This window comes from Notamacropus eugenii, chromosome 3, assembly GCF_028372415.1.
Source record: "Notamacropus eugenii isolate mMacEug1 chromosome 3, mMacEug1.pri_v2, whole genome shotgun sequence".
Lineage (NCBI taxonomy): Eukaryota > Metazoa > Chordata > Mammalia > Diprotodontia > Macropodidae > Notamacropus > Notamacropus eugenii.
This window is the reverse complement of record NC_092874.1, coordinates 486930427-486958336: the sequence shown is the minus strand read 5'-3', so window position 1 is coordinate 486958336 and position 27910 is coordinate 486930427. Positions and strand designations below refer to the sequence as shown.

Here is a 27910-nt window from a genome sequence, read left to right as displayed (position 1 = left end):
ACTCCATGACTGGGGTTTATAGCCCAAGGAAGCCTCAATAAAACAAAGTCCCCACAGACTCTAAATATCAAAGCAGCACTTTTTGTGGTAGCAAAGAACTGGAGACAAAGTAGATGCCCATGGACAGGGCGATGGCTCAACAGCACATGGTCCCAAAATGTAAAGGAAGATGATGTGTGTAATGGATCCGGGACACGCAGAGGGAAGGTGGCAGAGCCAAGAAAATAACGCACGCTGCGGCAAGAGGAGGCCACGCACACAAACCCATTGGGGAAGGGCCCACCAGTTTTCAGACTTTCTTCGTGTATAGGTGGGTTGGGCTAATTTGTCCCTTCTCTTTCTATGTTCATCTTTTTAAAAAATACTAATTTTTATGCAGTTAGATCATGAACTCCCCAAGGGCAAAGCCAGCCTTCTCATTTGTATCCATAGCACTTGGCACCATGCATGGCACACAGTAGGTAATGTTGAGGGAATTGAATGTGGGATGATTCTCTGGGAGGCGAAGGGGATGGAGCTGGGGGAAGGATGGAAAAGATCAATAAAACCTACAGGGAAGGAGGAAGCTCCTGGAGGAGGGGAAGCCGAGGTCCCATCTTGGCACACCCGAGACAAAACCAAAGCCCACCAGCCATAGTGTGAGTGCCCAGCAAGAGCACGTGCTCATTCCTGCCAGTCTGCCTTGAGGACCACAAAGACCCAGAGGAGGAAGCTTAGCCATGGCCTTCGCCCCTTCCCCTCCTCTCTCTAAGGAGTGATGCAGCCCAGGGAGGCCCAGGGTTGCTGGGCACCCCTCCTCACAGAGCCCAAGGCAGAGGCCCCACAGACTCCTGTCTCCAGAGGGGGTCAGGCAACAGCCTGGAGACCACTGTCTCCAAGGACTGGAAGGCTCCCAGGTCTGAGTCTGTCCTCAGAGTCATTGCCTCCCCTGCAGACCCCTGAGCTGAGCCAGCGGCACCGAGTCTGTGTCCTAAAAGAATCAATTTCTTTGGAACCACAAATCCTTCAAACTGCCAGGCAGTCATCACCATGGTGTCCATGTAAGAGGCAGCAACATATAAAAGGGGGGATACCGGGGACTGGGCTCATGGCCGGGAGACCCGGCTCAAATTCCATCTCTGAGCTGGGCTGAGCAACCGGAAGCAGGTCACCTCAAAGCCTCAGTTCATACATTTGAAAAACAAAACTGCCCCTCAGGTTACAGATGAGAAAACAGGTGGGGAAGGCCTAGGGACATGGCGGGGCAGCCATAGGCCACTGTCTCATGGCTCTGAAAGTGATACCCAGACAGTTCTATACTCTTACGTGCCACAGCTGGTGGACGACACCTAGCTCAGGGCTGGTGGTCCAAGTATGTATTTTATGATGGCTGCACGAACTAGGAGACAGTGGGAAGAAAGACCACCAAGAGTCTGAGGTGTCAGTCCATCTCTTGGACACACTCCCCAGCTCCCTTTCCCTCAGAAATCACTTGGCTTTCCCATACAAGACTGGCAAATGTGAGAGGAGGAATTTGAGCCCAGGTCTCCAGACATATTCGAAGAGACGGGGTCTAGGGCAGCCTATGATCTCTGTGCCCAAGAACAGAAAAAAGTCCACTTCTAATCATCCTCCTCGGGATTCTGGGTCTAGCAGCATGCCTGCACACAGACTACCCCTGGGATTCTGCTGGGGTAAGGAACTCCCAGGCGAGGAAGCTCCCTCCACCACAACAGGGAGCTGCTCAGTCACAGCCAAGACCCAAACCCAGGCCCTGCTGTCCTCCGTCCACCACAACACTGGGCCTCTTGTGCTACTCAAGAGAAATGAAGAAACACCTGCTATGTCCACTTCTGTGGTCAAGAGAAAAACTCGTCATTCCATGGGAGACGCCCCTTGGTTTCCCGGTGCTTTGACAGAGGGAAAGGCCAAGCCCCTGGCTCGAGCCTGACCTTCCTGTGATCTGGAGGTCCCTGCAAGCCAAGAATCACACAAACCGGGAAGAGGGCCATGGAGTCAGGAATGTTGCAAGGACGGGCCCTGAGGGCCTTTCAAGGGAGCCCAGAGCTGCGTAACAGGCAGCCAAGGGAGCAGCACCTCCCCTCCCCCAATCACGAGCACATGCCTAGAGCTTTGCTTCTCGGGGGCTCACGGTCATTGCCCCCAACCTCCTGGAGATCAGTCCCTCAACTGCCCCTTCCCCATGCTGCCAGGGGCTGCTTCTTGGTCAGCCACCTCCTTGCAGACCACACAGCTCCCGGTCCTGCCAGCCTCGCCTCTGCAACTGACCACTGACCTCTCGTATCCACTTGCGTTCACTATATCGCCTTCCCTTGTCCCAGATGTCTGGCTCATCTCTCCGCCCCTTCCTGATCGCCACAGGATTGACCCCCAGCTTTCTGGGCTTAGCCCTCTGCCCAGACCTCTCTTGATTCCTGCTGCCCACTTGAGAAGCGTTTCCTTCTCACCACCTGTATCCTCACACAAACAGCAACTTAAGCTCCCTACCATTTCCACACACGTCGAAAGCAGAGCACAAAGTTGCCCTCATTCTAGCTCCAATCCCATAGCAGGTTGCTCACTGCAGTTGGCACAGCATCTCACCAGGTACCCGCCAAGCCTCTCACCCCCTATTTACTGATGGGAGAACTCAGATGTCACCTTGTGAATCTTCGTGGCCGAAAAAATGGCAACGTGAGATGACGAGGGATGGATGGTCCCTGGTGTCCATCCAGCGGTCTCCGTTCTGGGGCTGGAGCTTAGTTCCCCTCACCTGAAAGCTGCCAATGCCACTGTAAAGCATCCTTACCTTCCTCCTTCAAACGGTCCTCCATTTTCTTCAGCCACTCCCGAGCATCACTGATAGAATTGGTCAAAATGTTAACCAGCCTAGTCATCGTCTCCTCGGCTACAGAAACAAAAGCATGCATGGTTTTAAGCACACAAGCAGGAGCAGGAATGTCGACAGGTGGTTCCCGCACGCAACCCCCTCTATGCCACACTGTGTGGGCCCCCTCAAGGAAACTGCTAGCGAGCTGCAGCCAGCTGCATCCTTCTCTGGCCAGGAGCCAGGAGGCCTGGCATCTGACCAATCGTTCAACCAAGAAGAAATTCTAGCTAACGGATTTTTTTTAGTAAACACACCATAATATTAAGAGTCATAAGAAATCTCCCAAAGCAAAGCTTCCAAGCAAGCCTCCTCAATTCCACAGACTGGCTCCAGAGTATGGAGGAAAATGATTCAACAGCCTGAATTCTGAAACTTAAAGACATCTAGGTATTCCCACTTTGTAACATCAACTCTGTCAAGTCTTACTAGGTCCTACCAAAATCTCATCTAATGCCTCCCTCACAGAGACTCCTGCCCTGTAACTGGAGGAGCCAAATGGAATGCTGTGGAAAAGGCGGTCCTGCTGGCAGTTCTGAACAATGCCTTGCCATGACGAGCTTCTCCCTATGGAGTCAGGGAGACATCGTGTACTTTTACTTTGTTTCTACGGAGGATGTAGGAGGTAAACTGTAGAGAAAGACTACTGAGAGAGATAGCTTGAGAGAAGCTGAAGAAACTGTTCCTTGTTGTGGCCAAGAAGGCGCAGAAGACAGTGAGAAAGGAGATGGAGAGATCTTCTTTTGGGATGAAACTGTTCTGACTTTTTATCTTGCAAGGAGGACTTTTCAGAAGAGAATTTACTCAAAATCTTGAGAGAAATTGAATACTGGAGACTTGATGTTTCACAAAAAAGGAGTCAGCCAGGCCTACGAAGGTTGAAGGCGACTCTGGCTGGGGCATTTCTAAGTCAAAATATTGCACATATACCTAAATCTAGATTGATTATCACTTTGTGTTATTGAACTGAATATATTAAGTCATTCTGAGAGTCATAAAAATGTCATAGTTTTTAATATGTTGAGAAAAAAGTCATTGTTATTGGAAAAGAAAGTTTCTAACTGATATTTAAAGAACTGGGGTTGAATCTTGAGAAGATATTGAAAAAAGACTCCTGGATGATTCCCAAGGCTCAGAAAAATAGCATTAAATAAGAGAAGAAGCCCAGAGGCAGGCTGCCCTACAGGAGAAGGGCAGTCACATTTAGCTGAATACAGCTGGGAGGGGTTGGGGTCGGGGGGCACAGAAAATGGCCACAAACAAGCTTGTCTTCCTCTATCACTGCTCATACTCACATCAAGCTCAGCAAGAGTTCTGCTCTATTTTAGTTTCAGAGTGAATGAGCCAAACCTGGGATGAATTCTCCCAAATTCTGGACTCCTGGGCTCCGGAGTTGATGAAGTCACACAGAACCTTCAGGGCACTCCTGGCATTTGCTGTGATGGAGACTGGAGTCTTCCTACCGCCCTTCCAGGCACTCAGTGCTCTGTCCTCACATCTCCGTTCAGGACCTCACCCCCACCGCCTCCGACTGTGTCCCAGCTCCCGGCTCCCACTGCCCGGCCCCAGAATGTCTCCCCAGGGTGCTGGAGGTGAGCTCCAGGCAAGTAGGCGCCACAGTCTGGGAGGAGGGGTCCTAGTCTTACCGTCAGCCCAGGCCTTCCGCTTGTAGACGTCCTCCACTGCGTCAGAGACTCTTCTGATGTTCTCCAGTATCTTCCTCTGAAGAATCTTGTTGTGCTCCTTGGAGCCCAGATGGCTCTCAGCCCAGGCACTCTGCTCAACATTCCTCACCATCAGCTTCCCCTCACCAATGGCCGGCTCCACCCTCAAACGGAAGAAATCTTGGTATCGCTGGTAGGCCGCATGCTTCTTCTGGTGCGCTTCAAGGCGGACATGCTTCTCGTAGGACTCACTGGCCTCAAAGTCTGGGCTCCCCTCCAATACGTCCTTTTCTGTGGGCTCAGCCTCCGTGGGCATCAGGCCTTCCGAAGACTCGCCCTCAAAGGCTTCTCTCAGGTTGAAGTAGCATTCCGGGCCTTGAATGAACTTGACGCCGCACAGGTCGCACTGTGTCCTGTCCACATCGGCCCTTTTGAAGCTGCCGGTACCCAGTTCGCGGGGCTCCTCCCAAAAGGATTCCCTCTTAGCACATGCACGCCGCCACCACCTGATGCAGAGGGAGACAACAAGGCAGACCTTCCGGAGCTTGCGGCGGGTGGAGATCTTCTGTAGTTCCTTCCGCCGTTTCTGGAAGACAATGGAGGTGAGCACGTCTTCTCTCTCCTCCATGGGCTCATCACGGTCGAACTCAGCCTCAAGGTCGACTGCAAAGGACTCCACAGGGCGGAGGCAGAGCAGCCGGTTCAGGTCAACCTCCTCAAAGTAGAGGCCATGCACCACAGGGCCCCAGCCGTGCCCCATGTCCCAGCGCCAGGAGCAATCCATCAGGTACTCCTCATCACGCTCATACAGGAGGCCCTGTAGGGCTTCAGCCACTGCCTTCATGTCCACAGCAGCCAGCACCCTGTCCATCACCTTCAGCAGCCGGTCAGGCACCTCAGAGGGGAACTGCGCATGCATGAATCTCAGCCTGGAGGCGATCTCCTGAAAGTGTCGGCACAGGACAGGCCTGCAGAAGGGCCACATGACCACGTCAGCATTGACAAGCATGACGAGGCACAGGACGATGGCACGCTCGGCTTCACCCGACACCACGCAGCTGACATCGCTGAAGGCGTCCAGCAGGACATCGAAGTCACCGTTCTCACAGCCGCAGAGCACGCGAGCCAAGTAGGCAAGGTGGGAGCGGAAAGTATGGATGGCACGGTTCACATCCTTGGGCCTGTACTCCTGGATGATGGCAAAGACGTCACCCAGCTCCTTGTCCTCATCCTTCTTGCCAAACAGGTATTCCCAGTAGTGCATGAGGGCGACATAGCTGCGTGGCAGGCAGAGTGTAATGCTCTTCCAGAGGCGCGCCAGGACAGCGCTGCAGTGCACAAACTGGAACTCGAGCAGCGCCAGTGTGTGCCCAATGGCAGGGACGAGGGGCTCCTTGCAGCGCCGCACCAGCACATTCATGAAGCGGAAGAAGAGGCGTTTGCAGTCCTCAGGGTCACGGGATGCATACAGCCGGTCCAGGGAGCTCTGCAGCAGCCGGATGAAACACAGATGCATCTTCTCGGTGTTCTCAACGTCCTTGTGGGGAAGCAACATGCCATACCTGCCCTCTGCCCCCTTAGCCCAGGCCCACTCATCGGGCTCTGCAGCCCATGGCCCTAGCGCTCTCAGCTCCCGGCTGTAGTCCTCCTCCACCTGATGCAGCAGCTTCTCAAACTCCTCAGGGTAGCTGGAGGCCAACACCAAGGCCTGCATGGCATTCAGCCACAGGTCCGTGGACTCGCGCTGGCCGCGGGCATGCTCATGCTGGAAGCGGAAGTGCACATACTCCTTCAGGGCCACACGGTAGGCCCGGAAGGAGCGATAGCTTGGCCGAAGCATCTCACGGCATGCCACAGGGTTTTCTGACATGATCCTCTGGTGGAAATGCCGGGGAAAGACGATGTCAAGGAAGGCCTTGCACAAACTGTAGGCATCAGCAGTCAGGAGGTGGTCAATCTCCTCCAGCTCCTGCGCCAGCACCTTGGGGAATGCCCGCCTGGCCTCAAGCAGCTGCCCATTGAGGGCAGCCAGGTGCATCCTTGACAGCACGATGGTCCTGGCCTCGCCGCGCCGTAGGGGTCGGTGGAAGTCCCTGCAGGCAGGGTCCTCGCACCGCAGGCCAGCAACAAACCTCCTGCAGATGCCAGGGTAGTGCACAGCCAGGAAGCCCCGTGAGATCTCACACAGCCGTGTGAGCAGGTGTTTGGTCAGGGCAAGCTTGACGCTGTCGATGGCCACCAGCAGGTGATCTTTGACCTTCTTCTCTCTCAAGCTCGGGTTCAAGTCAAAAATGATCTTCAGGATAGGCCCAGGCTCATTCTGGGACATCTGGCAGTGCTGGACATCCACCTGCAAGACGCCAAAGAACTCAAAACAGGACTTGACCATCTCCTTCTCGGCATTGTTGGTCACCCTCCTGAGGGCCCTGACCATGTGGAGCAGTGCCTCGAGGCCCCCAGGCGCCAAGGCCAGCAGCCTGTCAGGGCTGGGCCGGCAATGGCGCATGGCTTCGTAGAGGGCCTCCACTGCCCCTGCGGGGTGGTTGAGGTGGACAAATTTGTAGAAGGCCATCTTGAGCCGCGGGAAGTCTTGGAGCAGCACCCCCTGCAGGAAGTAGGCCTCGGCGATGCCCATGCCCTGCCCCGTCTGGTGGCAGAGGGCCAGGGCCTCCTTCAGGATGGCCTTGGTGTCCTCCACATGGGAGCCACGGGCCACATTGAGGCGCGCTACCTCCAGTAAGCAGGAGGCCTGGAAGTCCTTATCAGCTGAGAGCCGCGAGGCCTCCAGAAGGAAGCCGTGCTGTCTCAGGAGCAGGGCCGCTTCCTCCCGGCGACCCTCCCCCTTCAGCAGGGCAGCGGCCTCAGCCAGGCGCTTGCGGGACTTGAGGAACACCAACTGGTCCTCGGTGTCAAGCTTGGAGAGGACAGACATCATCTCCTTGGTCTTGTTCAGGCTCAAGTACTTGGCCGCGGCCTCCAGGTAAAACTGGCTGGCGGAATAGGACAGTTTAGACACGGGCTGCATCTTGGCCCTCAGCATCTCCTCGTACCTGCAAGGCCAAAAGATACAAAGAGCCGCTTACTAAGGACAGGTGGTCTAACGGCCTTGCCCCACCCTCCCAGACACACCCAGCCTCAGGGACGAAAAGAGGAGGACAGCCCAGGCCATCCACCCAGCGGGACATCCAGACAACATACAACCTACTGTACAGACCAAGAGACACATGGGTGGCCCCAGCCTTGGGGATGGACAACACAGGACAGCCCAGACCATCCACCCAGCAGGATGCTCAGTGGAACCAAGAGATGGGAGGAGGAGAGGGGGACGTCGGGAAAAGCCTGGTGTGAAAATACCTTGGCTACAGGTGCCATAGTGCTTATCCCTGGCACTTGGAACACTGCCTTTGTCTCCCCACACCCAGCCCAGGGCCTGGTCCACAGGAGAGGGCCAAAAGTCCTGCTTAAAAGTGGCTGCTGCCTCCCATTCTCATGCACATCAGCCACTCAGGGCCCAGCACAGGGACCTAGACCTGCTCCGTCCTCTCGTCAGAAAATGCCCAATAATAAACTGTGACCATATGCGGCACTGCTTTCCACACGACTTCTCCGAGCATCACTGTACTATGGTTATGATGACTTCCAGATGAGGAAAGAGGCCCAAGGAAAAATGACTTGCCCAGGGTCACACACACCTTGTTGAGTCCAAGGCTGGACTCAACCCAGACTACTCCCTGGGTCACAACAGCCCCATCGCTTGGGGCAGATGAGGAAGTGGGGCCTGGTATTCCCACGAAGGGGCGTGCTAGGCGCCGCTCTACCAGAAGGGACGGGCTCCCCAGGCGCACTGCTACACAGTCTCCTGCTGGGATCCTCCTCACGGTGGCTGCTGTCTGAGCAGGAGCATGGCTCAGCCCTGGGGGCCACCAGAGCGCCGCCCTGGCCCTCACAGGACACTCACTCCCTTATGAAGCTCAGACATTTCTCCTCCCTGATAAAAGTCTGTTCTCCTGTCAATGAGCAGCCAAGGTTTGTCACCCAGGGGCCTGGGTTTACTCAGCCCCTTTTCCAAATGCATGTAGAATGAGGGTCCTGAAGCTCTGTGCATGAGGCCAGTCAAGGCCACCCCGGGTTATGACTGGGTTCAACACTGTGACGTCACCAAGAGATTCAGGGAACGCCACAGGGAGCGTCTGGGGCCCAGGTACAACAGAATGACACCCCCTGACCCTGGTCATCTAGGCAGCCTCTGGGGAGACTAAGCAGTCCCGCTCCCCTAACCTGCCCAAGCTAGCCAGGCCACCCTGGCTCCACCCCACACCTGCTCCCCCAGCCTGGTGACAAATCGCCAGACAAGCCATTGCTCCATGGCTCCAGTGGCTCCCCAGCCCAGACCCCCTGCCCCCATTAAAAGGGGAATTCCTCGAAAGAAGGAGAGTCTACACAACACGACAGGTACTTAAGAAATGCTTTCTTCATTCATTCCTTCAACATGCTCTCACCCTAGCCTCAGACCCAGGTCCCCTGGCAGACTGCAGCCAGCAGAACCAGGACCCAAGGTTGGGGAGAAGACGATACTGTCTGTCTGCCTGCCCAAGACAGAAGTCCATCCCTGCTCCGGCCCCCAGGAACACCTGGGCACTGGGGCTACCACTAAACAGAGAGGTCCCTCACTCACTCACTGGGCGGGAGCTGAGCTCATTCAGACCTGCTCCCCATCCCACAGTGGAGAAGCCCTGCTCTGGAATGCGACGGTCTAGGTCCCAATGGTGGCACGATGACCTTGGGCAAGTCCTTTCCCCCTCTCTAGGCCAGTTTCCTCATTTCTGAATGTTTGGGGAGAGCCTCAGCGATCCTGGGTTCTCCCCCTACTCGGAGTCCAGGGTTCAGGGAAGACAATCACTTCCCCACTGCTCCCAAGAGAGCAAGCATCAGGCCACAGGGCATAAAGGGCAAGGCGCAGGCTGCAAGTCCGAGGCCCCCGACTTCTGAGCCCACGTTACTCTGAGAGTCGGAAAATCCAACAGCCTCCTTCTGGGACAGGAGGAAAGCCACCATTCATTCAGAAAACAGGCCCCCCCACTAGGCTGCCTTCCCCCAACAGGGGTGAAGGGCAGAGTCCTCACCCCCACAGGAACGGACTCCTACTGACCCCTACACAGCGCTCTGGGCTGGCGACATGCCGCGCATACACGCGCACACACGCGCACACACACGCACCATCTGACGGACCAGCAATGCAAGTGGTGTCAGCCCCATCTGACAGAGCAGGAAAACAGAGGCTGAGAGAGAGAGAAATGACTTACCACAGTCAATACAGCTACTAAGCAGCGGAGATGGGAGAACCCCAGTCTTCCTGCTCCAAAGTGCATGCCCTTTGCATGGCACCATTTGGAGCTGGGGAAACGCAGCTTCCAGAGGGAGACAGGGGCTCGAGGATCCGGTCAGAGAGCGAGTGTGTTGCTGTCGGCAGTCAGGGCAGAGGCCCACTCTGACTCACTTTATTCGGGGTCTTGGGAGCCCAAGACAAGCCCACCCCACGGGCATCGACGTGACCGTGGCCAGGTTGGGTAAACCTCGTAGGGCATCGTGAGACCCACCACAGCGAGGGCACCCTGAGTGGGGCTCCTACTCTGGGTGGGGCAGTTCTTGTTTGAGTCACCTTAACTTCTTTCTCTACCCTCCTCTCCCCGCTCCCCAGGGAGCCATCCCTTATAATAAAGAATGAAAAGAGAGAAAGCAGTTCAGTGAAACCAACCAACACATCAAGCAAATCTGACCGTGTGTGCCGTGCTCCTCACCCATGGCCCCCCGCCCCCAACCTCTGCCAAGAAGGTAGGGAGGGGCACTTCCTGCCCCCCTTCTCTCTGGGGGCCTCTCCATTCGCACTGGTGTGCTCCCTCTGCCTCCGCTCACACAAGCATGCATCAGCTGACCAAAGTCTTCCCATGCTTCTCCGCCTTCTTTGCACTCATGTCTCTTGGCGCAGAAATGCTCCACGACATGCATGGGCCACCGCGTGCGTGCGGAATGAGCCATTCCCCAATCGATGGGCATCCACGGCAATGTTTGGGTCATCGGCCCCCTGGGGCGTGGGCCTGGGATCTCTGGGTCGTGCTCTGAGCAAAATTCCCAACTGTGCTCAAGAACAGTTGGGCCAAGGGTACACGGGCATGCCTGCTTTTCCAGAGCCTTCCACCGTTGGGGGAGCCCTCGGTATTCTGAATGGTTTCTTCGTATTCTTACAGACGGGCCCAAGCTTCTGGGGGCTGCTAAAAGTCTGCCACTCTTCCGTAGAGAACTTGTCACTCTGACCGCCGACCCATTGGGGAATGGCTCTCCGGCTTTGTGCCGGGTATCAGACCCCAACCAGAGACATCTGATGCAAAGGTTTGGGTTTTTTCCCTATCAACAGCGTTCCTTCTTGTCCTAGCTGCACTGATTTTGTTCATGCACTCAGCCTGCTGTTAGCTTCTCTTTTGGGATCGCCTTTGTCCCTTGCTGGGTTAAGATTTCTCCTCCAGCCTCAGGTGGGCAAGGTGCCACAGAGCACGCCTCTCTCCTACTTTGTTCTGCTATTCAGGTCACAGCATATCCTCACCATACCCACTCCCAATTCTGCCCAAACGGAGGCCACTGTTCGGACACAGGCAGGAGCACGTCAAGGGGAGAATGGCGGACGGTAAACACCCTCCCCCCCACCCCCAAACACAGCGGTCGCATGCAAAGGGCCGAGCAGGACCCCCGCCTCCCTGCACCAGAAGCGAGGGAGGTCATCACCTGGCCATTTCCCCCTCGAGCACCTGGCTGCTCAGGGCTCTCCTAGACATGCAGGGGAGCCCAGCAGGGATTCCACAGCTCCCACACAGACCCGAGCCAGAGCCCAGCGTACAGCTCAAAGCGGCGAGGGGGCCGGGCCAGGGACACCAAGGTCTCCCACAGAGGAGAGAGATCACACACAAGGGAAGCACCTACTTCTCCACGGCCTGTGCGGCCTCCTCAAAGAGTCCCTCCTGGCAGTACATCTTGAGGGCGAGATCAAACTCCTGAATCTGCTCAAAGCAGCGGAAGGCATCCTTGTAGCACTGGCTTCTCTTATAGAAGTAGGCAGCATCTTTGATCTAGGGCACAGGAGGGCACAGTGGGGAGGAGAGCTCCCCACTATCCACTGCAAACTCTGAAGAGATGTGCCCAGAAGGGCGAATGGCACCCCCACAGGCCAACAGCCCTTTTCCCACCCTCCTGTGGGACTTTCAGTAGCAACTCATCCCCTCAGGTCTGGGCATGGCTCCAGCTGCTTGGGGGATCAGGTCTCCCTCCACTCTGACCCAGCCTCCATTCAGCCACCAAAGTGGGGTCACCCACTCTCAAGTTCCAGGGGCCCCCCATGGGCACTGAGATCCACTCCAAGGGCCCTTTTCCCCTTCGCCCCCTTCTCCCTTCCAGGCCCAGGCCTCCAGGGGCTCCTGGCAGGCAACATCCGTGCTCCTGCCTGAGGCCCTGCCTAGAAGGACTCCACCCTGTACCGCCCAGCCCAGGAGTCCCTGGCCTCCTTCAGGCCTTCCCCAAGATGACCCTGCACTATCTCTGCCTGGGTCCTATTTGTACACAGGTGTCTGCCCCCCACTCTCCCCCCACACACACTTCACTGTAAGCCCCTCAAGGGCAGGGCCCCCCACACTTAGTCCAGAGCCCCACCCCAGCAGAGGCAAACACTTAATCAGCTCTCTGTGGATTGGCTGCCTGAGTCTCTCCTCCTCATGCCGAGGGGTCTGTGGGCAGTGGCCCCATCAATGGTGGCTAGCCACATGTGTGTGGCAGGCCAAGAGTCAGGGCTGAGGGGGCTACCAGGCACAACGTCCACAGCTGCTGACCCACGACCTGAGGTGGCTTCCAGGGAAACCAGAGAGCAGCGGTCCTCCCACACACTTATGCGGTGGGCCGCAGGCCCTGGGCTGTCTGGGGCTGCCCTTACCAGACCCTGCTCTCGAGGACTGTCCATTCCCCCAAGACAAAAGAGACGCAGGTGATGGACACTGAGAGCCTTTCAGAACCTGGTTCTTTCTTGCTCTTTCGCACACTCAGCATCCCACCTTGGTGGCTTTGCCCAGGCAGGGCCCCCTGCTGGGAGCACCCTCCCCCAGAGTCAGTGCATGACAGCACACACACATGCACTAGTCTTAATCAAGGCGGTTCCCCCTCCCGCTCCCGTGCTAGCCACCCATACCTTTCCTAGCTTCTCACAGAGGAGGCCAGATAGCTGGAACTCACGGGCATAGCCCAAGCATTTCAGGGAGAGCTTGGGCTCCCCGCACTCCAGGTAGGTCTTGGCCAGCTCCAAGTACTCCATCTGCTTCTCCCTGGGGGTGGGTAGGAGAAGGGGGAGAGGGTGAGCAGGTCCCCCTGCCAACCCAGCCCACCCTGGCCCCACCCCATTGTCCACAGGCTCTACTCCCTCACTTGGGGCTGACTTTCTTGGATTTGACGTTGAGAACAGCATCATGGGCCAGAGCCAGCTTCTCCTTGTCGAAGGCAGCTCCCTTCTGGTAACACTTGGCTGCCACCTGGGGAGAGGAGCAGGGTCCATGAGCGAGGAGGAAGGTGTTCAGCCCAGGGGGTTGCCTCCCCATCTCTGGGCAGGACTAGAGCATGCCTTGTGGAGGGCCTGGCCTGCCCTCACTATACCAAGGCCAGGGGCGCCTTCCCCCATGGGGTATTCACTGCCCACTCCCAAGGAGCAGGCTCCTGAAAGCTCCCTACTTCATCAAGAAACTGACTCTGCTTCCCTGGGGAGGGAAGTTACATCGCTGTTCCTATCAAACCCACTTCACAGATGAGGACCTGAGCGAGGCTTGGGGAGCTCAGAGAAGACTCTGGTATAGGCTGCTCTAGGCTACAGGAGAAAGTCTTGGGGCATGTCAACTAGCAGGCTCAATCAGTGGCACCCGGAGCTCTGTCCCTGCTCCCATTCAACAGCCTTTGTAAGAGGCCATGGCCCATAGAAACAGCACTCAGTCTTTGCCATTTCCAGGTCTGGGGTCTAGGAAGCCAACGCCCATCACCACGGGTTCTTATGCTACCATAGGCAGAGAAATGTCAAGGCACAAAGTTAGGGGCCTGAGGCATCTGGTCACTTAGTGGACAGAGTACTAGGCCTGGGGTCAGGAAGACCTGAGTTCAAATCCAGCCTCCGATGTTCACTAGTTGCGGGACACTGGGCAGGTCACTCTAAACTCTGTTTGTCTCAGTTTCTTCAACTATAAAATGAGATGATAACCATACTCCCCTCCCAGATTGTTGTGAGGACTAAATGAGATGTTCATAAAGTGCCCAGCACAGGCCCAACACATAGCAGATCCTCCATAAATGCTTAGTCCTCCCTGGTCTAATTCCCCCATGGGGAATCTGTCCTACCCAAAGCAGATGGAGGTAGAGGTGAGCCAGGGCCTGAGCCCCATCTCTCCATCCCTTGGCACCACAGCCAATAATGGACAGCATGCCAGCCATGACCAAGAGGCTCCTGGGCCCCCCACTGCCCAGACAATGCCAGCTGGACCCCTGGCCAAGTAGTTAAGGACAGGACTATGGCCTCTAGAAGCCTTGCTGCCAGTGCATCCCCATTCACCCATGGAGGTCAGCCACCAGGATCCCACCCACACTTGGCACCCCTGAGCAGCCATTCTGTGGGCCTGGGACCAAGCTTGTAGGGCTTCTCTGGGCCTCCTCTAACACGCCATGGGGTCAGCACAGCTGCTTGCTGTCCAAAGGGAAGGCCTCATCCACTTCCTCCTGGTTCTGGACTCTACCCACATGATATTATCCTTTACTCCTGTCAAGAGGACCAGATCAGACAAGGCTGGACAGATGGAGGTGGTGCCAGCCTGACCATGAGGCCCATCCCTGCAGGATGACCCTTAGGGGACAAGTTCTTCAGCCAGAGGGACCTGGGAGACATGCCCATAGGGCTTTGAAATACCAGCTGTGCAGCAGAGGGGAGAGCAACAAGTCCAGGTCGGGCCCCAGAGGGCTGTTAGATAATCAGAATCTGGAAAAAAGCAGACCACCAGGGAGCAGAGCCCTGCACAGCACAAGTGAGGGAGAGAATGAATGAATCACTGCCCAGGGGAACAAGTGCATTCCTGGTCCCCAGTGAGCGCCATGTAAACGACAGTCATTCCTGTTACTGTTAATGAGCAAGTGAGCGAGTCAGTGTGCAAGGGAATGAGAGGGGCCCACCCAGCCACAGGCTGCCAGGCCAGGGCCCCACACCTTCCCCAGCCTTTCTACAGAGCACTGGCACCTTGGGACCCACCTTCCAGCACTGGTGCTTTGCGTAGTAATCTCCCTGCACAATCCACTCTTCGGGAGTCGATGTCTTCACAAACATGCTGTCATCAAAATCTGTACAGAAGCAAAGATTGCGTGGGCCTCCCGTGCCTGGCTGGTGCCCCCCCGCCACGGTGGTCTCCTTAGGCCCAGCTGGCAGAGGGAGGCGGAAGAACAGACTCAAGGCCTGACCAAAGCAGACCCAGCCAGCATACCTCCAGGTCGGGCCATTCGAACCCCTCATTTTACATTAGAGGAAAGAGGCCCAAGACAGACTGAATGAGTGGGGGATCCAGACTGGACACCCCCAAGCCCTGAGGGGACAGCAAAGCCAGGGCCTCTCCAGTTCAGGGGGCCAGAGGCCTGTGAGGCTTCTGGGGGTTAGCAGGGGGGCAAGCCCTCCCCTTGTTGAGTCCTATGAGATAAGAGGGCCCCTTCAAGGGCGCATCACCCCATAACCCCAACCTTCCCTTGGACCAGCCGCATGCACAGAAGGTCTTGTTGCAGGGGACCTGGGGAGGGGGATGCCCCCCAGCGTCCCAGGCCCCGGTCTTACCTTTGTTCTCGTCAGTCTTGACCACTTGTACAAGGTCTCTCCTGATGAAGTATCTAAAGGCAGGTGCCCGCTTTTCCCTATTCTCATCAAAGATCCAGAGATTGACACGGGCACGTGTGATGGCAGTGTACAGCTGCTTCAGTTCGCCATTGAGAAGCTGCAATGTGAGGCGGGCACAGAGCTCAGCAATAGATGCCTCTGAAGGGCACATACCAGGGCTTGGGCATAATCAATATGTGCTGATGGGACTGAGCCTTCCTTGTGAGGTCACTACTGGGGTGACCCATCTGACTGAGGGCAGGTAAGTATCACGCTAACATTTCCTTTCGCAGCACCCCATCATCTGCCCCCCATGAGGTGAGGCACTCCATTCCTCAGTCACCAGCCCCAGGCTCCACTCTCCTGTGGGGGTTCCCCCAAGAACTGAGGGCTGGGGAGGGGACAGGCCAAGAAAGGGCCCAGCCAGGGGCAGCCATCTGTCCATCTGCTTAAGTCCTCCAGGCTGAGGTGGGCACCCAAACCAGGACAGCCCTACAGAGTACAGACAGAAGGTGATCTGGCTGGCCCTGGGGCCCTGAAGACAGATCCTTGGTGGCTCCAGGGGCTGGTGGCATGACACCCAGGACCCCCAGCCCCACTTACCTTGTAGGCCTCCACATTGAGCAGCTGGGGTCGGCTTGGGGACGTGTGTGGCCTCTCTAAGGATACTTCCACTAGTGGCTTGTTCTCCTCGCTGCGGCTCTCAGAGGAAGGTACAAAAGAGGAGATGATCTTCCACTCCTTGTAGGCCTGTGTGATAACACAAGAAAGCTGGGCTTTCACACCTGACACCAGCTGCTAGCCTCAGAGCAGCCTGGTCATAACTGAGTGCCCTCCACTCTGTTGCCCCCATCCCCCGCTGCCCCCAACCTCCATGCCCTGTCAGCCACCATCCATGGGGCTCTCAAGGCAAGGGGACAGACTCCTTCCTAGAGCCCTATGCCCTGGCAAGCAGGCTGGCCTCAGAATCTAGAAGATGGGAGGGTAGGCCCCTGGGCAGGCTATCCCAGGCAGTGGCCACCTGCCTTTGGGAAAGGACTTTCCATACCAAGAGCACCCTATGCCACTTCAATCACAGGACTGGACCAAAACCACACCCTGAAGCTCAATGCTGCTCTGTCCAGCCCCTAGAAGAGCCCCAGCAAGAACAGATGTGCTCTGGGACTGTGGGTTGCCCAAGGTCTCTACTCCCAAGCTCCTCCCACTCCACATCCATTCCACATGGCAGAGTCCAACATGTCACTAAGCCGTCGAGACCTCAGCAAACACTGACCTGGCATCTTCCCAGAGATGGGGGCAAAGGGGAAAGGGTTTTTTGCAAAGACTTGAGTGAGGACTGTCTTTGTGAGTTGCTGTACTCCCCAGAAACTGGACCTGATGGGGTGCTACGGAGCCTGTGCTTGGGCCCCAATTCTAAAATCACACTTCTCTCTAAAAATCACATTTTCCCTTAGTCTCAAAACACTATACCAAGCAGTTTCTCCCCAGCCTGAGAACAGCCTGCCCCAGCAACAACCGTTATCTTCCTTTCTGATACACTAGCCAGCTGTATCCATAGAAGTTATTAGTCTGAACCAGTGTACTGGCTGAACTGGCTATGTACTGGGTCATAACAACATTTGCTACTCACTGACCGATCGTGCATCCTAGACTTAGACATGCCTACATTCCCTTACATCTATCTTGTCTAACAAGATACTGATAGAGGCAGCCTGGTATTTGGCATCAGCCCTGACGGTTACCTGACTTCATAAGATGTTTCAGGCCTAAAACCACACCTCCACGTAGCCCTGCCTTGGGCTACTTGCTGATGAATTCTGGGTAAAACCTGCACACTAGATACTAAAAGTGCATGCTCCTTTAAGAACTAATCACCCCTTACCCACTCCCTGAATCACCTAGATGCATATTTGGTACATGTTACACTACAGTCCCATCAGCACATATTGATTATGCCCAAGCCCTGGTATGTCCCCTTGCCTTGAGAGCCCCATGGATGGTGGCTGACAGGGCATGGAGGTTGGGGGCAGCGGGGGATGGGGGCGACAGAGTAGAGGCACTCAGTTATGACCAGGCTGCTCTGAGGCTAGCAGCTGGTGTCAGGTGTGAAACACTGCAGGTTCCTTAAGAACTTTGGCTTGCTGAAAAGCCTAATAAACCTTTACCACCTTGACTTCAAGAACCCTTGAGTCTGCAAATCCTTTCCAGACAGCCCACCCAGGAAACTCCAGGCTTAGGGTTCCTGTCAGACCCACTTTCCAACACTGGTCAGACCCACAGCATGCAGGAGACCCTGAGTGTGTTAAAGATGAAGCCGCCCCCCACCCACCTCAGCTGACACCATGTATTGTTTGCACCCCACACACTGTGGGAGCTAGGACAGGCACCAGTCAGTCTGTGCCAGGCCAAGATGTCTGTGCAGCTGGGACCCTGTAGATGAGCAGACCCTCCTACTTCCATGCTCTAGAAAAGAATGGTGTGGCCTTGCTCCTTTCCCAGGCTACACCATGCTCCTTCCTGGGATCTCCTCCTTCCTCTGTCCTGAAGTTATAAAAATGCAAATGTCTGTGTGGACTGTGAGCCTTTTGGGGTCCACACACAGGGTCATTTCTCTTGTAACAAACCTAGTTTTCACCTAAGTTTTGTCAAGTTGTGACTGCCTGTTGACAAGAGGAAGCATCATTTTTCTATCACATCCTCAGGGATGGCCCCACTCTTCTCCTTGAGTCCTGATGTGGCCCCCAGGGAAAGGATAACCTTCCCCGGGGCAGAGCCAGGAGCAGCCAAGCAGCAGGCTGGCCAGACTATCCAACAGAGACAGAAGCTAGACAGGGACTGACTAAAATGCCCAATAGACAGAAGCTGGCAACGGGCAGACCAGATCACTCAACAGAGAGAGAAGCCAGCAGTAGGCTAGCTGGACCACCTGATGGAGACAGACAGAAGCCGGCAGCGGGCTAACCAGACTGCCCAGCAGAGACAGACACCAGCAGCGGGCTGACTGAACTGCCCAGCACAGACAGAAGCCGGCAGTGGGCTGACCAGACTGCGCAGTAGAGACAGATGCCAACAGCGAGCTGACCGGACTGCCCAGCACAGACAGAAGCCAGTAGCAGGCAGGCCAGACTATCCAGCAGAGACAAACAGAGAAGCTGGCATGAGAATTAGGATCCTGGTGCTTCTGGTAGATGCCATGACATAGGTGGAGCCAGAAAAGCAGGCAACACCTAAGACCAACCACCCCCAGGAGTGATCAAGAGTGGCCTCGGGGACACAGAGCCCTCCAAAGTACAATGGGCTGGGGTCCCCCTCCTCCCTTTCTTTATCTCCCTGCTCTGGGGCCAGGCTCTCTGGGAGGGGCTGGATTGGGTCTTCAACCAGTCAACCCAGCAAGACCTGCTGGAGGCCAGCCATGGGCCACAACCTCTGCCAAGGGCTGGGGGTTATGTGGACAAAACCACCAACAGTCATGGGACAGGGCAAACCTGGCAAAGCTCTCCCCTTCCTCCTCCCCCCACCAGGATCAGACTCTCATTTGCCTCCAGTCCAGCCTGGGGTGGCTCAGGAATCCCCTAGCTCCCACTGGGACCAGCTGTCAAGCCACTGCCCTTGTGAGGACTCCCAGTCCTGCTCCCACCACCAGAGATGGAAAAGGACATCACAAGCCAGGAGGGTCCCTACTCCCCTGGCAGAAGAGCCAGGCCTCAAGTAATGGGGTTCACTGGACCCTCACTCACTGAGACATGCCACGGGTTGGGAGAAGGGTCTCATCTGCCTCTGGACTGGAATCTGACCACTCCACACCTTCCTGCCGGGGCTCTGTGTGAGTCAGGACCCTCCAGCAGACTGAATGGGAGGGCCAGAGTGAGGCCCGGCCCAAGAGCCCTGGTAGAACCACCTCCTCCACAGCAGCACTCACCAAACTGGCCTGAGACAGAAGCTCATGCTAAAGACAGCATGTGGCACACACTGGAGGGCATGACATCCAGCATTCCTCTACAAAGATGGTCCACGTGAGAAAGCCTAGCCAGCAGGTGGCCCAGGATGGGAGCCTTAACAAAGCCCAACCAGAGGACATAGGGATCAAGTGAAGCCTTCCTGCCAAAGGAGGCAGGGTGGAAAGCCAAAGACACTCCAAAAAGAAGGCTGGTGACCCAGCAGCTACGTACAAAGTCCTCACGGACGGATCCTGGAGCTAAGGGCAACCTCAAAAGGGACGACGCCTGAAGTATCAACCGTGTACAGCAGGGGGGGAAGCAGAACAAAGAACTTCGGAAACCATGGAATCATTCAGTGCAAGTGGACAACACCACGATTGGCAGAGGTCACCAGCAGGTCAGACCACCTGGTCTGAGCCCCCCCCCGCCATTCACCATACACAAGAAGGGAACCTCAAATACCTCTGAGTCCGTGAAGAAATTATACAAGAGAACATCGTCAAACTCCAGACCCTTGGCCTCATAAATGGTCAGCACCAGAGCCAAGCCCAGCTCCTCCGGGATCTTCTCTTTGGCTACTTCATTGGCGACAAGAATCACCTGCAGGGGTGATAGGGCAGGGAGGGTCAAGGCCAACAGAGGGAGAGCAGGGGGGAAGTCCAAGCCCAAGCAGGCCCTGCCTCAGGCAGCCACATCCCCGGGAAACAACAGGGCCCCAGGACATCAGTGCCAGGAGCTGGGCCTGCTCAGGCAAAGAAAGATACACACCCTGTCCTCAGGAGGTGGAAGGCATGAGTACATGGTAAATATACAGAGAGGAGAGAGACAGAGAGAGAGAGAGAGAGACAGAGACAGAGAGAGAGAGATTAAAGAGACAGCAAGTGAGCTTTAAGGGTTATAAAGCATCTACACCTCTGGAAAGGTATTATTGACATCCACCAGTGTGGATGGGGAGGAGGGATGGTAACAAGGCTGGAAATCAGGAAGGTGGTGCTTCCAGAGGGCTCCCAGGCTGAGGTGCCTGCCCTGAGACCCTTCAAACTCTCCAGGGAGGAAAGGAAGCTTCCCTTTTAGAGATGAAGTCACGTTCTTTCCCCCACACCCCCTGAAGTTCTGCCCCGTCCATCCATGGAGGGGCCCTGAGCAGGGCAGAGTGAGAGGATGCCCTGTCTCTGGAAGCATGCCCTTGGCAGGGGGTGGTCCCTTCCAGGGACCCCACAGAGCACATTCCGACTGAGCCGAGCCTGGCCTCCAGGGCCTCAGGAATCCTTCCCACCCTATGATTCCCACCCCTGGCAGCTGACAAGCACCAATGCACCTGGTGGGCTCCAAACTCGATGGGCTGGGTTTTCCTTTTGTTGCCTCGGAGTAAGATGGCCAGATCACTGACGCTGCAGGACTCCAGTACAGTGGGCTTGGGACCGTCGAAAAGACCGGCATCCCTCGGGAGGCGATCGAAGGATTCAGGGAAGTAATACTGCAGCAAGTCGACCACCCCCGAGGCCAGATTGAGGATTCCTATGCCGGAGGGGAAGGGGCCGGTGAGGGGCAGCAGGGCCAGCCAGTGCACGGAGGGACACCATGCCCTGGAGTCCACTGGGCAGACCCTCAGAGGGTACACATCCAGCCCACATCTCACAGATGGGGACACAGACCAAGGAAGTAAAGGGATCAGTCTGAGACCACTTAGGAAGGGACCGTAGGGAGAAGACCCCTCTTCCTCTCTTCTCTTTCCACAGCTCTGTTCCCTGGCAGGTCTGAGCCCTGGTCCTTTCCACCACCAGGGAGCCCACCCTGATCACTCCACCAAACAAGTGATCCCTCCTCCCAGCAAATGTCCTCCACACCCGTTTCGTGGCCTGGTTCTTACCCTCCATGGAACTAATGGCTTTCTAACAACTTTGTGTGTATGTGTGTGTACATGTTTGCATGCTTGCGTGCATATGTGTATCTGTGCAAATGTAAATGAGTGTGCATGTGGAAGTGTGCATGTGCCTAAGTGTGAGTGTGTGCATGTGAATGGGCTTGAGTGTGCATTCACGTGTGCATAGGTTTAGGTATATGTTTGTACAGGTGGTGTGTGAGTGCTACGTGTGTCAGTGCACATGTAAGTGAGTGTGTGTGAGTGCCTCAGTATATGGACATGCATGATGCACCTATAAGTGTGCATGTGCCTCCTAAGTGTGAGTGTGTTGGCATGTATGTGAATGTGGTGTGTGCATGTGTATCCGTGTACACGTGTATCCGTGTACACTTTTGTATCTGTGCGTATGTTGGTCTATACATATATAAGAGTGGATATAAGTGTACACATCTGTGTAGATGTGTCTGTGTGTGTGACCACAGATGACAGTGTACATGTGTATGCATATCGGGGCATGGTCATGTGTGTGTGTGCGCGCGTGCCACGTGGGCCGCCACACACCTGAGTGGGAGCGGTAGTTCTGGTAGAGCTGGTAGATGCGCTTGGGCTTGCGCACAGGGCAGCGCTTCTTGTCCACGCAGTTCTTGCTGGCATAGTGAAAGAGTGAGCGCAGGTCACTGAAGCGGAAGGCCACGCCCTTCATGATGCTCTGTGCTGTGTCACCTGTGAGGAACATGGCATTAGGGTCGTTGATGCAACGCATGAGCAAGGTCAGCTCGGCCTGCGTGAAGTCCTGGATCTCGTCACCATAGAGCTCGTGAATGGACCAGGGCAGCACATGCAGCTTGGACAGCCGCTGGGACAGGTTGTACAGCACATCCTCCTCATCAAAATAGCCCTGCTGGGAGCGGATTCGCTGATAGAGGCAGAAGAGCGCATAGATCTCTCCACGGTCCTCCTTGAAGTTGGGCGAGCGCTTACGGCCCAGCTTCTGGTAGGCGTCCTCAGTCAGCCAGCCCTGGGGGCAGCTCAGCGCCTCGAAGGAGCCCTTCAGGAAGGACTTGATCTCCTTCCACACCAGCGCCGGGTTATACGGCGTCTTGCCCTTCACCATCTTGGACCACATCTCGTTGGCAAACACCTCATAGGTCACAAAGACGCGAGGGTCATTCTCGCCACCAGGTGCCTCGGCCGCCTTGTCCTCCTCGCCATAGTCACCGTCGCCAGCCTCGGCCTCCTCTTGCCAGTTGGGGATGGCAGCCTCCTCGTGCGCGGACCAGCCCAGTATGTTGTGTTTGAGGCTGCCATCCTCATTGCGCAAGAAGAAGGGGTTGGGTAGGGAGGCATCGAGTAGCAGAAGTAGCTGCCGCGAGGTCACGAACAGCGGGAAGCTCTCATCCCTGACATCTTGCAGCCGGTGCACCGTGGGCTCTAGTGGCCGGAAGTGGCTGGTGGCCTTGCTGGACTTTGTCAGCTCCACGAAGTTCCTCTGGACCTCCTGGCACAGCACATGGTTCTTGGTGACAAAGACTTGCCGCAAGTGCTCCAGCTGCGCACCCTCCACAGGCTCAACCACCTCATCCACAGGCTCTGCTGCCACCCCAGGGGGGTCTAGGTCAGGGCCACCAGATGCCTCCTCATCATCCTCAGGATCCTCATCAACACTGTCCCCCATCCCAGGCTCCAGGGATGCCCCATCGTCTTCCTCTTCATCCTCATCAGCTTCTGCATCCTCATCCACAACCGCTTCCTCTTCCTCCTCTGGACGGCCCACCCTCTTGTGCCACACGTGCTTAGCCAACAATGGGCTGCCTGCCCGGTCTGCCTTGTCCCAGTAGGCATGGAAGCGCTTCCAGAGGCGGTACAAGCAGCACGTGGTCTTGCCGGTGCCACTGCGACCAATGAGTATGATAGGCTCCGGTGGACGTGGGTTAAGGTCGATAACTGCGTACTCAAGCTCACCCACTCGGAAGGGGTACTCGACAGGCTCTGTGGTGTCGCTGATGATGTTGAGTGCCATGCTGGTGCTGAAACTGTGAAACTTCATGATGTTGTACTCAGTGGCCACAGCGCTGGCAGGTGGGAAGTACTCGGGCACAGCACGTTCACGGCCCCTGCGGTCCGTGGTGGCATCTGTGTCCTCCACGTAGCAGCGTGGGATGCGCTTCTGTATCTTGAGGCTGGAGGACAGCTTGCCTGTTTGGATCCCCTTGAGCTTCTTGCGCAGGATGCAGGATAGACCACGGTTGTAGGCCGCACAGATGGCCCGAATGGCATCGTTCAGCTTGCAGTGGTCCAGAACGATGTCCCAGATGCGGATGATCTCCGTGTAGACACCGCCCGACTTCTCAAAGGGGTGCGCAGCCCGCGCTGCAGCGATGATCTTCTCAGGGTTGTCACTGCAACGTGGTGAGAAGTCAATGGCCAGCTCCCACAGCATACGTGCACCCTTGTCCAGCTTGGCCTCATAAAGCCGGATGTCGCCACGCAGGTGCCGCAGCCGCTTCTGCAGGCCCTGTGTCCACTCGCCATTGCCCAGGTGCTGGATGGCCAGGACAATCTTTTTTTTGAGCACCCGCGTGACTGCCTTGCTTGCCAGCTTCTTCAGAGTCTCCGATGTGCACTCGATCTCCCATGTCATGTTGTCAAAGTCCTGTAGGCAGGCCTCCAGTTCCTGCGCGGGGGCCTCCCCCTCCTCCCCCATGCCCTCACCCCTCTCCTCTTCCCTATTCACCATGGGCAGCGGGGGCTCCGCCCGTGGCTGGGATCGGGTATCCTCAACGGTCGCCTTGGGCAGGGAGGGAGGCTTCTCACTGAGTGCCTCACTCTCACCGTCCTTGGGCACTAAGTGTTCCTGGGGGTTCCCTTCCTCCACAATGGCTGGCTTTGGGGACTGGGGTACGTCCTCAGGGCCCAGGGAGGCCAGCTCCATCTGCTGGATCAGGGTGATGATGGCCTGCACGAGGTCATCCCGTTGGGTGAACGGCTTGCCACTGTCAGGTCGCACAGCCCCCGAGGCCCGGCGCCTCTCCCCGCCAGGGCCCCGCCTGTCTCCCTGCAGAGTCCCTAGGGCTGCGTCCCCCAGCGGGAGACGGGTGGTAGAGCCTACCACCGGGGCCCCATTCTTGTGCTGCTGCGTGGGGTTAGCAGGCAGGAGTTGTGGCGGGTGCGGAGATATCAGGTCGACCCGGCCCTTCTTGCGGTTCTCCATCACAGCCTTGTTCCAAGTCAGCAGCAGTGAGTCGTTCTTCTTGATGCGATGCCGGACGGCCTTGCCCTCCTTGTTCTTGAGGTTGAGGTTAATGTCGAACCTGGCCAGCAAATCCATCACCTTCTTAACACGCTTCAGCGTCCCCTTCTGGAAGATGATGTGCATCACTGTGTTCCCGTTGGCGTCCTGGGCATTGGGGTTGAGGAAGGAAAAGTCCGATGGGCTGGAGCTGTACAGGTCCAGCAGGTGACTCAGGAAAGTGAAGCCGATGTCCGCTGCGAACCAAGAATGGACAAGAGCCACGTTAGTCTAGGGGGGCTGGGGAGGAGATGGGGCAGGGCAGGGACAAGTGCGTGAAGAGGACAGGAACGGTATGGGAGGCCCTTCTCTTACTGGCCCCCCAGGACCGAGCCCTGCTCACTATGGGGCCACAGGGACAAGAGAACAGGCCCATGGGAAGTGCCCCAACCTGCTCTGTGCTGGCCAATCAATTGATGGACAAAGGAGCAGGGTAAAGGGAGGCTCTGAGCACCAGGCTGTGCCCTCCAGGAGAAGCTGGGTACCTCGCTTATCCAGGTAGATGAACAGGGCCACGTGGAGAGGCATGTCCCCTTCTGTGAGGGTCATGCCTCGGGGGTCCGCGCCCTTGGTCAAAAGCAGGAAGGCCAGCTGATAATCCCCACTTTTCAAGCACATCGTGAGGGGTCTTTCACGGTCTTGGTTCCTGTTCAGCCCCTCCGTGGGGGCTAGAGAACAGAAGAGCCTGAATCGCTGACCCCTTGAGGGGGAGGGGAGGAGCTGCTACAGGAGCCCTGTGCCCCCAACCCACAGGAGACCGCCAAGGACCAGGTAGGGGAGAAGGAATATACTGTCCCCCAAAGTCCTCCACCCTCCTTCTTCCTGCAAGTGGGGAAGGAAGGGGCCCCAGCTGAGAGGGGAGGGAGTGAGGGGGTGGGGCCCCACTGGACAGCCCACCCCTACGCTTACCACCACAGTCAATCAGACAGCCCAGGAGGTAGATGCGGCGCCGGTCCCAGTGGCTCAGGTGCTGAATCACAGTGCGGATGTCCAAGTCCGAGAAGTTGCAGTTCTTGATGAGGCCATCGGCCACGGACGACTCATCATTGGCCTTGCCAGTCAGCAGTAGCAGGACCTCGTGCCACTTCTGCTTCTCCAGCAGCAGGCGGATGAAGGCGCTGGCACAAGCGTGATTGAACTCACAAACCACGTGAGGGGGGAGGACTGCAGAAACAGTGGAGGGGATGTGACTGGACCAGGGTCACCCGACAGCCAAGTGGGGGAAGCCCAGGGCAGGGAGGGCCCCAACTAACCCCCTCCCCGCCACAATGGCCCTTGTCCAAAGGGTCTCAGGGTGGGGATTGATCCCTCACTGGCCTCTCCAGCCACAGTAACCCACAGCCCATGGCCCAGCAAAAAGCCACGGTCCCCTCAGCTTACAAACAGATGGGGGAAATGGGAGATCTAGCCCCAATCCAGGGGGGGGGGCGTGGTGTCTGTCCTCCCTGGGCCCCGTCCCATCCGCCCTGATCTCACTACCCCTGGGGTTCAGCCAGGCCTCCTCCTTTTCTGGCCCCACTCCAGGGGGCTGCCTTCTACCCGCCTACACACCCTTGGGAGCTCCCTATGTTTCTTGCCTCTTCCTCCCATGAAACCTGGGGAGCCTAGCCCAGATGCAGGAGCTAGGCAACAACAGCCAGAGGTTCCAAGTGGCACCTGGTTGGTTCTTACCCTGGATGGTAGAGAGAAGGTGCAGGAACCTCTGGACCGCCTCATGCTTGAGCAGCCCCTTCTGCTGGGACCTGTTCTCCGTGCACAGGTACTGGATGAAGGGCTCCAGGATGTCCAGGAAGGCGTTACTCTCACACAGGGAGGCATCACTCACATTCTGGCCTGAAACACACCAGGTACATCGTGGGTTTCTAGCGCCTGGTAAAGGCAAGGAGGGAGAAGGGATGAATGCCTAGCCACCCCGCCGCAGGAGACAGGGAGTCCTCAAACCTTGTTAATTACAGCCCCCAACACATCCCCCGCCAGGAGAGACAGAGGGGTACACTCACAGCAAGTCTTCATGTTTTTGGCCCTAAGCTCCACACTCCCACATCTGTGAGAGCATCCCACGCAGGGAGGAAGGCCCTCCAGCAGTGGAATGGTTAGTCCACAGCAAAGATTAAGTGTCTACCAAGGAGCACCAGCTCTGCCTGGGACCTGAGCAGCAGGAAAGACCTCTGACCACATGGGCATGTGCTGCCACCTAGTGGTGTCTCCTGGGAAGGTTCCAAAGGACTCCCCCATCCCCTGGGGAGAGAGACCCTGGCACCTCAGCCCTGGTGAGGCCAGAGAAGGAGGAGAGGCTCAGCTGCCAACCCTAGTGGCATGGCCACCCATGACCCAACCACAGTGGGTGGTCTCTGAGCCCCTTCTCCCTTCCTATCACTCAGGTACCCTCTGCCCCTCACTCCTCCTTCACTCCCATCCCATGAAGAGGCAGCCTGACTCCTAGTACTCCAAGGCTAATGAGGGAGCCCCTTGCAGTCCATCTCCTCTGGCAGATTGGCCCCTCTCAGGCCCCTTTCTTACTTATTTTCTGTCTCTCAATGTCTCCTTCCTTCTTGCCTACAAACACGCCATGTCTTCCCCCATATTCAAGGAAGCCTCACTTGCCCTTTCCATCCTCTCCAGCTATTCATTGTCCCACAGCTCTCCTCCCTTTTGTGGGCAGGTGCCCAGAAAAGGCCATCTACGCCAGGGGCTACCCCAACCTGTCCTGTTTGCACTCTGAATCCTTGGCATTCTGCTTTCCAACCTCATTATCCTACTGAAGGTATTCTCTCTCTCAACAGATACGTTCCAAGGCCTTTTCTCAATCCTCATTCACCCCTGACCTCTGTGGCCTCTAACACTACTGACCCAGTCCTTCCTCCTCGATACTGAGATACTCAGGTCGATTCTGTATTATTTTTAACTGATTCTCTCTACAATTCACAGCTCTTGTCCTGTAACTGCTGAATCGTGGTTTTTGTCCCTGACTTGAGTTCAGATTTCAGCTGGCCTGTAACAGGCTGAGATCACAAAGCCAGCCCTCTTGCTCATCACTCTCTACTCTTGCCTCCAGGAGACCTGCTGTCCTTGGGGGGTGCAGACAGACGTTGGGAGGCTGGTCCAGTATCTCTGCACCATGGTCAAGGACGCCCAGGCTGCTGTCCAAAGGAGCTGGGCCCCCATCTCTAACCATGCAGATGGATTCAAACAAGGAGTTGGTCACAGGAGGGAAGGAGGGGCTTCTGGGTGGCCCCTCACTCCCAATCTCCAGCCTCTCATATTGTCCATGAGCCTCAGTCCTGTACTCAATCATACCTTGTGCCCTGCTTGCAATGTTCCGTACTTTGTTCTGCACCCCCCAAAGCTGTCCCCCTCCCTTGGGGTCTTGG

General features: G+C 56.5%; 1 protein-coding gene across 5 annotated transcripts in view; it reads right to left on the bottom strand.

The window, feature by feature from the left end:
• Positions 1-27910, bottom strand: part of TRANK1 (tetratricopeptide repeat and ankyrin repeat containing 1) — a 46917-nt gene that overhangs the window by 4523 nt on the left and 14484 nt on the right. For 4 of the 5 annotated variants that reach the window (XM_072599222.1, XM_072599221.1, XM_072599223.1 and 1 more), the window contains 14 exons: positions 26211-26372; positions 25449-25703; positions 25025-25207; positions 21812-24736; positions 20705-20904; positions 19849-19986; positions 16052-16198; positions 15410-15566; positions 14840-14928; positions 12988-13091; positions 12755-12887; positions 11503-11648; positions 4513-7580; positions 2789-2887 (listed from right to left, as the gene is read on the bottom strand). In XM_072599222.1, coding sequence (XP_072455323.1) covers positions 2789-2887; positions 4513-7580; positions 11503-11648; positions 12755-12887; positions 12988-13091; positions 14840-14928; positions 15410-15566; positions 16052-16198; positions 19849-19986; positions 20705-20904; positions 21812-24736; positions 25025-25207; positions 25449-25703; positions 26211-26372 — 7806 coding nt within the window. The remainder of the gene's footprint in view (positions 1-2788; positions 2888-4512; positions 7581-11502; positions 11649-12754; positions 12888-12987; positions 13092-14839; positions 14929-15409; positions 15567-16051; positions 16199-19848; positions 19987-20704; positions 20905-21811; positions 24737-25024; positions 25208-25448; positions 25704-26210; positions 26373-27910) is intronic. The other variant, XM_072599224.1, reaches the window with a different exon arrangement.